A 12,114-nucleotide genomic window follows, 5' to 3' on the forward strand; every position below is an offset into this window, starting at 1 on the left:
GGAAATAACGTGAGGGTAGATGGGAGCATCAAGACTGGAAATTGCCCAAAAATAATACAAGTAAAAAAAAAAGCTATTAGATTAAAGGAGGTAGGGTTTCATATTGAAATACAATTATTTTGCAGTAATTATCTTGATTAATCTCCCACTATTCTGTGAGCCCTGTCACTCTTAGTGGAAATTAGTGCTATACAAAAACATCACAAACTCTTCATAATAAATCAGAAATAATACTTTTCACTGTTATAAAAAACAAACTGGATTTGTTTAATACAAACTGTATTAAAAATTAATACAGCTATTTTTCAAAAGCTGTGCATGATAATGATTATCATCCAACATAAGTTCTTATTATGATATCACATATCTGTAATGAGATACACTGTAGGAAGTGTAAAGTTTTGATTTAAAGTAATAATTAACCCATAAACTACCAAGTTTTGGTTTGGTTTGTTTTGAATTTTGTACAAAGCTACTCAAAGGCTATCTGCACTAGCCATCACCACTCGCCACCAACTCTTGTGCTTCTCTTTTACCAACAAATAGTGGGATTGACCATAACATTATAATGTCCCCATACCTGAAAGGGCAAGCATGTTTGGTGTGATAGCGATTCCAAATTGCAACCCTCAGATTACGAGTTGAGTGTCTTAACCACCTGGCTATGCTGGACCAAATTACCAAGTTGTTGTTTAGATTGATCAGCACTATTGAGGTTTGCATATTATATTGTACTGAGTGAATTGATATTTTAGATAGTTACAACACATAAGACAAATAACAAAAAGAACTGAGTGAACTTACTCATTTTCTATTAATAATAAACACACAATGGAAACTCCAAACATTAATAACTGCAATTAAATAGAATAACGTTGATGTTCTTAAATAAAATGTTTTATGTGATTTGTATATTAAGAGGAACCTTGTAACCAGTAAGGTGAATAAAGTTTTTAGAAGATTATCTAAGTATTGTAGTTTTATGCCACAACATGACATTAATTAATTTAAAGCTTTTAAACATTTGAGCAAATATATGAATTAGTATAGTATTACAATAATTTTTTTTATATTAACAGACCTTAAATTTTTACTTAAAAACACAAAAACAAAGTAAAATGAATATTTTGCAAACAATATATATATATATATATTTATTTATTTAGTGGTAAGTAGTGAAACATAACACTTACAGTAGGAGCATCAGTTAAAAAAGATATCAGGTTAAGATCAGTACTGTATGGAATAATACGATTATCCATTTCCTGCTGCCAATTCTTTAACAGTAAGTTGCGAAATGTTTGGTTAAATGGTCCACAGTAGGACAGAAATCCCGTACAAAACAAGGCATCTCCAGTTATTCTTGTTAAAATATAAAATATGATATTTGAAATCCATAGATTAAGGGAAATAATACATCTTTCACATAAGATAAAAATTAAGGCATAAGAGCTATGTCTGAAATACTAATATTTATAATATATGTATCTAAGAAAGAAGTGTACTGTAATTTTTTATGGGACGAAACTAACTAAGATTCTAAACTTTTACATGTAACTTATTTAGGTATATTTTATTAAGAATAATGTTCTCATGGTACAGAAAACACAAAATATGATGTCCTCTTGTGAATATCTTAAAAGTCTACAGCTCACTTCTCATCCATCAATATGCAGATCAAGGCATAAATTACTTTTTATTATTTCAATAAAAAGGATAAATCACATGAGAAATTAAATCATGTCTGTTACACTATATTTTAGTGATGAATTTTGTTGGTATAAAGCTTCAATATTGAGAGTTATTTTTATCTATTCAGCTTATACTGCTGGTTTAATTTTGATACTTATAAATGTTTAGTATGAAACAATATCAAGTAAATAGAAGTGCTACTTTCAAAGGTTTAAGTATTCTTTTCATTCATTCGAAGATTATAGGTTTAAACTTCATCAGCAATTAATAAATAATTTCTATTTGCTGATTCACTGGCATTGTTTACTTACGTTTTCCAGCAGAAAATATGTTACACATTATGCTATAAAATTACTATAAAAAGTTAATGGTGTCAAATCTAAATTTCAACCAGACTTCATTCCACGTTTTGACTGCTACTCCTTACTTTTTCAACATGGACATATAAAAATAGTTTATCTTTTAAGATGAAGGTATATCACATTTTATACATACTTTAGTGATACAGGGATTTGTAGAACTTTTTGATTATGTATAATTTCTGTGCTGTAATGGCAGTAACACTACCCTATTCTAGCTGATTCATCTCTTTGTTCTTTATAATTGGTAATGTCTTTTCAGCAAAGAAGGATATTGCAATAATGTACAGTATCCAGGTTAAACATACTGGCACTGCAATATCTTTTGCTACCCAATTATAACATTGACTAAATGTAACAGCTGACCACTGTTGCTGCAATGAGAAAGATGCCTAACCTATAGGGACAATGTTTTGACAATTAGTCACACTTTTTAATCAGCATTTGGCTTTCATGAAAGTGGAAATGCAGTTTGAATGGGGTGATAATAAGATAAGGCATTAAGAACACTAAAGTTGATTCTCATCAGGGCTGTGAATTTCACCTGGATATTGACAATAGTGACAACAGAGTTTAAAACAGTGTTACTGTAGTTGAAGGACGAAGTAGAATATGTAATTTCACATACTAGTTGGATAAATAAATAAAAAAATACAAATGTGATAAAAAATGAGACTTGTAAATAAAACACAACTTTTAAAAACTATGGTAATAATTTATTAACTTGGCAATATTTAGAGCATATGCTCTTTTTTCCAAGCCAGAAAAAAGCTTATTGGTTAATGAAAATTACAGAGCATTTAAAAAAATCCACCAAACAACAAAGGGAATCATGGTGTAATCTGCAAATAAAACTATCATCAAATGTTAGTTTTTCAACTAAGTATGCACCACCCAAAGAAAAAAACTAGCACAGAAAGGGTACATTCCAACAATAAATTGTAGGGTTTCCTCTGCATATAATAGCCCTAAATATCATTGACACACTCCCACTAAATATTTGTTGTCATTGGTTATTTCATGAAGTGGGTAGAAGTTTATCCACTGATTGATGTGTTAGCATTGACAATTACAGATGTGTTAGCTGTTTGTTAAGTTCTGTAAATTGTTTGATGTGTTGTAGAGTCATACTTTACATTATTAATTTCAATCTGACGGTTTAGCAGAATGGGCAAAATAAATTGACAAATGAATGCTTGCAAAGTTTATCAATCATGACAAAAAGAAAACAAACATATGCTACATCTAATGATGTCATGTAAAGCAATGGAATAAGGATTAACAGGCTGTTTGCTGAATAAGCTCATGATCAGACTGAAACTGTCAGTACATGTGGACCTGATAAATAGTTCTCCTTCATAAGCCCCTAATATTTCCAAGAGTATGTATAGTAGGTAACATTAATGATAATGTTCAACAGAGATGATTCCCCATCAATAACTTGAAAGCAACATAATGACAGAAGTTATGATTGCATGACCAAAGAAAAGATGCTAAAAGCTGGATTGGCCCATACCTAATAGTCTGACAAATTGGTCCTGTAACACATGAGCCACAGGAAACATACTTATAAGCTACACTCACACATAAATGAGTCTAGAAAGGAAACTGATGGATCAAAGAAAAATGAGGACAACATTCTGATCATCTCAATTTGCTTGCTGATGAAGTTACAAATATCTATCTGATGGTCTTCAACAAACCAGATAAAGAGTTATGGAAGTGGAAATAACTAATAACTCCAACTGGCAGATGGAACACCAATGTTTGCCTATTGACTGATAATGGCTAGGAGTGGTTACAACAGGTAGGATGATCAAGTGGTTGGAAGAGTACAAATGAAAAGGGTTTAGTGACTCCTTTTCTGAGTTCCTTGTGAAAACAACAAAAATTATTTGTGCACAATGTTGGATGTTGCAACATGACCATCAGAGCAAAGAAAATCTTTAAGTCAAGAGCTTAATAATTGAAAGGAAATAGCATCCCTTGTTTTCCAAGTTATCAGGTGAAGCTTAATGTAATATATACATTTCTTTTTGTGGTTTCCATGTTATTATTTAAAGCCAAGATGATCAGGTATTACAATACTGCTAACCGAAATGCTATTGTGACCCCTTTCTTTCTAAGCTATCAAGTATTATTGTGTATGTACTAAGCTCAATCATCATGGCTAAGACAGTCACTATATTGCAGGTAGCTCAGACATTACAAAAGTTAATCATGTAGTCGGTAGGACCTACTGTACAAACGTAGTAGAGTACACAACGAAGCATAATAGCAGCACATATGTATGATAATGAATGTATATAAACAAACATGCATATGACAACCAGCATGTGTTTAAATATGACACAAATTCTTCACAAATATTTCAAGCAAATTTAATTAAATGAAGCAACTACATACAAAAATTGGTCATAAAGAATAAAAAGACAGAAGTAAATAAGAAGAAAACAATGACAGAATGAAGACAGATGATATAATTTTCATGTTAGGAAGTAATGAACATGATATTTGACGTGGTAAATGACTGTAAAAGCATTACTGGAATGTGTCATGTAACTGTGATTTTTCATTAATACTGAAAGAATGTTTGAACTTTGAAACTGAGACATTCTGCAAGTTTGTGAATTTTTCATGAGAGGGAGAATAACAACAAAGAAATTCACTCTAGAGAAAGAGAATACACCTAAGTGTTGTGTATAGTGTGATAGAAATATTGTTAGTCATTCAGGTTGAAATAGTTTAAAAAAAAACAACTGATTTTACTGGAAACTTTCTTAATGAATGTTTTGAGACATGCAGATTGAAATATGTTTAAAAAATAAATGGTTTAAATTTCTCAATATTATTTCTTTACAAAATGCAGTTTGAAGCAAGGACACCCTGGATGTAAGTGTAACAGAGAGATGTTTGATATCAATTACATGGTAAAAATTTGTAATTCTCATCATAACTGCTATACAATTCATTAAAATATTCCTAAGGATGTTGGCAGAAATTGTTAAATGTTAGATTAGCAGTACATTACTTGAGTCAGTTCAAATATGCAGGATCCAAGTAATCTTGACCTCCATTCCATCCTGCTAGAAGTGAGCTTTGCATTTGTGAAACTAGACAGAGTTTAGTGTACACTTTCCCATTGCCTGACAGGAACAACAGAAGGCAGCAAGTCCACAGGTAGCTAGACACCATCATCACATAAGGTCACTGAGTTCTTGCAGGATTCACAGGACTTCTTCCTCAGTATGGAAACTTGTGAAACTGCCAAAACTATATTATTCAGGCCTAGTTTGACCTACATAGTACCTGAACTCCTAGATGAAAATGCATTACTAGCTGAAGCATCTGACACAGGAGAGCTCACAGCATTTGTGGTTGGGTTAGAAATGTACTCTTTAATGACTATACTATCACCTTTAATATACTGACAATGGTTCAGGTTTACCAAACACATCAAGAGCAGCCTATCAAAAAATAACAATGGCCATGGAGAATCTGCTGCAGGGCTTAAATGAGAGATGCTTCAAACAGTCATTAGGAAAAATGTATATTTTGTAATATAGACTTAAAATTCTGTAATTTGTTTTGAATATTTTGTATTTTAGAGTGTGAGTGGAAAACAAGGGTCTAACAATGTTTAATAGGGAAGGAACAATTTAGTAAGCATATATCTTTTGTTTTACACATATAAAATGATGATGCTCTAGCTCTGTAATGTATGTGAACATGTTTAAAAAAGTAATTTAGAAATATTCTTATGCATACATTTCTTTTCTTAAACTTCATGCACAATGTATTGTGTGATTAATATACCATTACTCACTCTTGCACAAGCTTATGAGTAAAACATGGTAAGTGTTCATTTTACTATTAATCTTTTTAGAATTTTCAATGTGAAAAGTTTTTTTTTTCAGAAAACATTCTTTCAGTTTGGTTACTTTAGTCTTATTGTATCCTTTATTTGTCTTGAAATTTTCTTGGAGGGGCAGCTCTATCTAAATCATTGTTAAAGATAAAATTAAAATAAATGTTTATCAACGTAAAAGGATTTTAAGTGTTTATTTTAGTTTTGGGATCAGGTTTTTTGCATTAGTCTTCACCCTCTTAAAGTGGAAACTTACCTCTGCATTTTGTTAATTTTTTTTAATAAATTTTAATTTGGGTGACTGTGTGTACTGCTGTATTGCTCTTTCTGTGTTAAAGGGTATATTTTGATTTCTATGTTTAAGGATATAGCAAATTTTTCTATGTTAAATTATCAGTAAATATGCTCTATAAACAGTTTTTATTCTAATAATAAATAAAGGATTGAAAGATTGTTTGTTTTTGAATTTCGTGCAAAACTACTCAAGGGCTATCTGCACTAGCCATCCCTAATTCAGCAGTATAAGACTAGAGGGAAGGCAGCTAGTCATCACCACCCACCACCAACTCTTGGGCTACTCTTTTACCAACGAATAGTGGGATTGACCATCACATTATAATGTCCCCATGGCTGAAAGGGCGAGCATATTTGGTGCGACCGGGATTCGAACCCGGTACCCTCAGTTTACGAGTCGAATGCCTTAACCCACCTGGCCATACAGGGCTGGATTGAAAGAATAAGGTTAAAAACTGTAGCTTTAAAAGTACTTGAATTTTTTATTTATTTACAGTTTGGATGATGTGAATTGTAAATCAATAATAAAATTTTTTATTTTATTTGAACAAGGTAATTCCTTGTTAAAGAGTTTTATCTTAATTGTACATTAGTGTAATTCACTGTCAAGGGGTTTATGCTACCCATACAATATGTACGTGTTTTTAGGAAATAAAGTTCAATGTGCTTCTCAATAATTTCATGATGTTAAAAATTATTGCTTTAAACACTAATTGTTGGTTTCGAACAACAGAGAAAGGAAGTAAAAGAAAAATGTGATATGATTTTAAAAAAATATTTTTGGGCTAGTTACCATGTTGTAATGGTGGCAATATGCACTCCAGAAAGCCATATGTCACTCACATTATGTTGTTATAGTTGCTTCACCTCTGTCCCTATTTATTACATTGATTATAACTGCCAATGGTTTGAGGGGACAAAACTCATAATGTGACTCTTTCAAATTAACAAAAAAAGGCAAGATTATTTTTGAATTAAGGTGTACTTTCTTTATCCATTTTCCATTAGGAGATTATGAAGTAAAGACTTCTTTTATGTAAAATGCTTTTAGTTCTGCAAAGATTAATCCTGATGGAGAGAAAGCTATGTAGCTACATAGAACACAGAGGAAAGGGCCATAGGTACACAAACTGTGTTTTCTGTTTATCTGTTGTAATATTTTGTTCATTTTATCACCTTTTTTCTGACTTCTTATTTAGAATTAAACGAATTCAGTCCAGGTATTTATTACAGAATACTCTTCTTATTTCTTGAATAAACCTGCTGTAATGTGTGGGTTTTGTCTATCTGATACATGTTAGAATATCAGTTTTGCCTGAAAATACCACAATCCTATTCATAAATAAAAGTAATGAAGAGCTTACTATAAATTAGCTTTCACTATCAATTACAATGACATCACAACCATTGAAGACTGTATATATATTTTTTAATCAATAATAGGTAGTGTTTCCCTATAACCATATGTAATTCTGTTATTATACCATTGACTAAATGGAAATATCATATGTTGACAAAATGTTAATTATTTTCTTTAGTACATAAGAGCAATTAGGTGAAGGAAATCAAAATTCACAGTAGTTATTTATGTAGTCGAGTAAGAATGCTTTTTGTTAATTCAATAGCAGTATATAATTGTAGTATGATGGTTAACCTTCAAATTACTGACTTATATTTATATCTTTCATTACCAGTGAAAGAGGACAAGGGTGTCTTACTGTATCATATTGAATAATTTATATTTTTGCCTTTCACAATACTCAATGTAAAGAACTATAAAAAAAAAAAAAAAGATAACAAGCCATGAGATTCACCTATGTATAATTTTAGGCTAAAGAATCCTGTGCTGTTAATTTTGTGCACATGAATATTACCCATATTAAGCTAATTATTATATAATAACTGCACTGCCATAACATCAATCTAATTTTGACGTGGAAATAATGCACAGATAGCCAAAGACCACCTTTGTAATTTAATAGTAATTTATCTATAGTGCTAGCAGGAAAAATTAATTCACCTGGAACTAATGTTTCACTATTTTATTTACTTATACATACATACATATACATTAATTTGTTATAACTTAAAAAAGAAGCCAAAACAAAAATAAAATGAACAAAAACAATGCACTAACTGAAAAGACCCCACGGTACAAGCTATAATGTGGGATTATAAAATGTACCCTAGGTTTTGGAGATGACTGTGGAAGTAGGACCCACATTGAGGTGATGATACATCATCTATCACTCTTAACCTCCATTCACCAGTCTCAAATAAGAAATAAAAAAGTAGAAATAGATATAGAAATAGAAATTAGGAGAGTGAGATATGGGTGCTTAGGCCCACAATGTCTCATATCTTTATCACCCTTCACCGCCTGCAGACAGTTGTGGGAATATGACTGCTCTCCAAAGTAAAGAAGAAAAAGTAACTGTAATAAAAATAAGAAAATTAGGTACTACAATTTGGGGGCAAGTAAATTGAAAACTTACCTCTTGATGTTAGTATTCCATCTCCCAATTTGGTAGAAAGGCACTAACTGATGGTACAGCAAATTATCTATAACAGTGTGAAGTGTCCCATCTCGCTATTCAAACAAATTAGTATAGCTCCCAACCACCATCCATTCACCAAGTCTACAGTGACTATCATGTTTTAAACAAGCCTTTATATGTGGCAAGGTGAACATCCACATAAAATAGTGCCAAGTTGTTAAATGACCTTATTCATAACTCAAAATAGTTATTAGAAATTGTAAGTAAAATTCCTCTAATTTTTATTTCTTTATATTTATTTAACACACTCCTATATATGTTACAAATTTCCTTCTTTTCTTTTTCTTATTTCTATTTCAATTAATTTTTTTTTCTTTACTTGGGAGAGCAGTCACCTTACCACCACTGTCTGCAGGCAGTGAAGGATGATATAGATGTGAGACGTTGTGGGCTTGAACACCCACATCTCACTCTCCTAATTTCTAGTTCTATATCTATTGCTACTCTTTTATTTCTTATGTGAGACTGGCAAACGTAGGTAAAGACCAATAGACAGTGTATCCCCACCACAATGTGGGTCCTACTTCAACAGTCACCTCCAAGACTTAGGGTATATTTTATAATCCCACATTATAGTTTGTACCCTGGGATCTTTTCAATTAGTGCAGAGTTTTCTGTTTAATTTATTTTTGTTTTGGTTTGTTTTTTAAGTTATAACAAACTAATATAAGTAGTAAGAGGTTTGAATTTGCTTTTTACCGCAATCTTTCCTTGTGATTTTGCTCACTTAACTTCATTAAAATATATTCATTTCCACTAAAATATATATATATGCATACATACAGATATAATAAACATACTTACTAACCTTTCGATTTGTGCTTTAAATTCCTTGCTTTGCTCAGTCCATCTTTCTCGTTCACCAGATAAACCATCAATCAATGTTTCTGCTGCTACCATCTTTCTTTTACATCTTTCAGCATCATCAATTAAATCCTAGCAGACATAATTTAACTTTCATCTTTCTAGTAGAAGTAGTTCCTTATGTATTAACAATGTACATCATGTACTTAAGAGATTAACACTCATATGCCATAAAATACTGTATTAGGACATATCTGTGATTAAAATGAAAAATAAAATGATCTTCGATTTTCTTTTTTTACAAGTAGCTGGAAAAAAATGGAAAGGTGCAAAACCAGCAGATCAAAGAATGCAATAAAATAAAATAAAGTCTTCTATAGAATGTTCTGAATTATTCAAAGCAAAAAATAAAACTTCTTTTCTTGGATGTCTGAAAAAAGTCTTGTTTGAAACTGTAAAAACTGCAATTACAAAGCATCTCTTCACTCTCTAGCAGAGAAGTCAAATTATTGGATCAACAAATTCCAAAAGTATGTATGTTCCATACAACAGTTGCATAACTGTCATTATTACAAATGCAAATTAGGATACAATAAATTTTACCATGAAACAGTACATAAGTTCTTTGACCAGACTGGCTATAGAGTGTTACATGTCAGGCTGAATCTTGCATGTGACTTCAACCAGAGTTAAGTTACATACTAAAACATTGGAAATTCAAAAATGTTATTGAGGTGAAATATACACTATAATAGAGTAAGGTATATAGGATTTGCAAACTACATGCCTGGTATTTAACTATCATAATAAAAAACATAGAAACTTTATCAAAGGAAATTAACCAACATCATTAAAATCATATATGTAGTTAAAGCAAAGTCCACATGACATTGTTTGTAACTGATCAAAAAGCTACACAAAGGGCTATTTGTACTCTGTCCACCATGTGTATCAAAACTCAGTTTTTAGCATTGTAGGTCCACAGATATACTACTGTGCCACTGGGAGGCGTCCACTTGACCATCAAATTTTCTTTTGTTTACCATTTTTAATATCTCTCCTTTTATTCAGAATAAGCATTAGTAATAACTTTTTAAATGTTTTCTCCATTAGATGTAAAACATCATTGGCTCTAGTGAGTTAAATTCCCTTGTTATACATAATATGTGGTGACCTATTCTAGTATCACTTACATTTCTGATGTCATAGTGATTGATAGTACCTTGTTAACAAATAATTAATTCCTTGTATAAATGCTCTCACATACTGTATGGTCAATGTATATATTGTGTGAAATTTTGAGGTTAGTATGAGAGTGTGAGACAAAAACAAATTATAAAAATTTTAAAATACTTGTGACAAACTTCAGACATCTGCATACAGCCCTTAAGCAGAAATGTTTACTAATTATAACCAACCATCAGTTCACTGCTATCTACTATCTATATAACTGAAAACTGCATTTTATTAAGGGTACATGTGATAAAAGATATATTAATTCAAAATAACAATTCAGTATTCTGTACTTCAAGTTTAATATTTACCTATATAATAGATACTTTGTTAATTTAATGTGGCAGTTAACTTGATATAATCAATTACTGTCATATAAGATAATGAATGAATTGAATTATTAGAAGCTTCAATTATTTCAACTTTCCAAATTTCATGTGAGAGAAACTAGTTAGTGCAGTGTAATTGATTAACAAGCCCCAGATTAACTAATTACCATAATCCACTAATTGCCCAGCTCCAGCAAAAATTATTAAATTGACAAAGGGTTTTTCACAATCTGTGGTAAGAAGTTGTATATCCAATTACATATCCACTTTATACTGATGTGGCCTATGATTATATACATTAAAAGCCCTGACAAATATGTTTAAATTCAAGTGCTTTAAAACTAGAAATTACAGCTAAAATTAAGCTCTTTTGAAATAATTACATTATAAAACCTTCTGACAGTAAATTCTCCAAATTTGCAATTATAGATGCATGCAAGGCATGAAATTTTAGCACTGATTAAAGGGTAAGCTTACAGGTGAAGACTGTTACAATTAGGACTGACAGCATCCACCCCCAGAGCTTAGGGATGAGAAATTGGAGGCCAAAAAGGAAGAAAATTTGGCATTCCAGTGAGTGGAAAATGCATATATATATACACATATGTACAGAGTTCCCAGTTAAGAAATACACCCACAAAGAAACCTGACGATGAAAAAACCACTCTGTGGAGAGAATCTAGTTAGAACGTGATAAGCAACTGGCCACAAGATTCATAATGCCAGGAACATGACATCCAGAACAATTAGCCTAGTGCAATTAGCCTGTTACAATTAGGACTGACAGCATCCACCCCCAGAGCTTAGGGATGAGAAATTGGAGACCAAAAAGGAAGAAAATTTGGCATTCCAGTGAGTGGAAAATGCATATATATATATACACATATGTGCAGAGTTCACAGTTAAGAAATACACCCACAAAGAAACCTGACGATGAAAAAACCACTCTGTGGAGAGAATCTAGTTAGAACGTGATA

At 31.4% G+C, this 12,114-nt stretch overlaps 1 protein-coding gene across 1 annotated transcript in view; it reads right to left on the reverse strand.

The window, feature by feature from the left end:
• LOC143225183 (dynein axonemal heavy chain 8-like) overlaps nucleotides 1-12,114 on the reverse strand; it is a 224,214-nt gene that overhangs the window by 85,410 nt on the left and 126,690 nt on the right. Inside the window, exons 42-43 of the mRNA XM_076454151.1 lie at nucleotides 9,580-9,707; nucleotides 1,194-1,362 (exon numbers count right to left, since the gene is read on the reverse strand). Coding sequence (XP_076310266.1) covers nucleotides 1,194-1,362; nucleotides 9,580-9,707 — 297 coding nt within the window. The remainder of the gene's footprint in view (nucleotides 1-1,193; nucleotides 1,363-9,579; nucleotides 9,708-12,114) is intronic.

This window comes from Tachypleus tridentatus, chromosome 9 (assembly GCF_004210375.1).
Source record: "Tachypleus tridentatus isolate NWPU-2018 chromosome 9, ASM421037v1, whole genome shotgun sequence".
Lineage (NCBI taxonomy): Eukaryota > Metazoa > Arthropoda > Merostomata > Xiphosura > Limulidae > Tachypleus > Tachypleus tridentatus.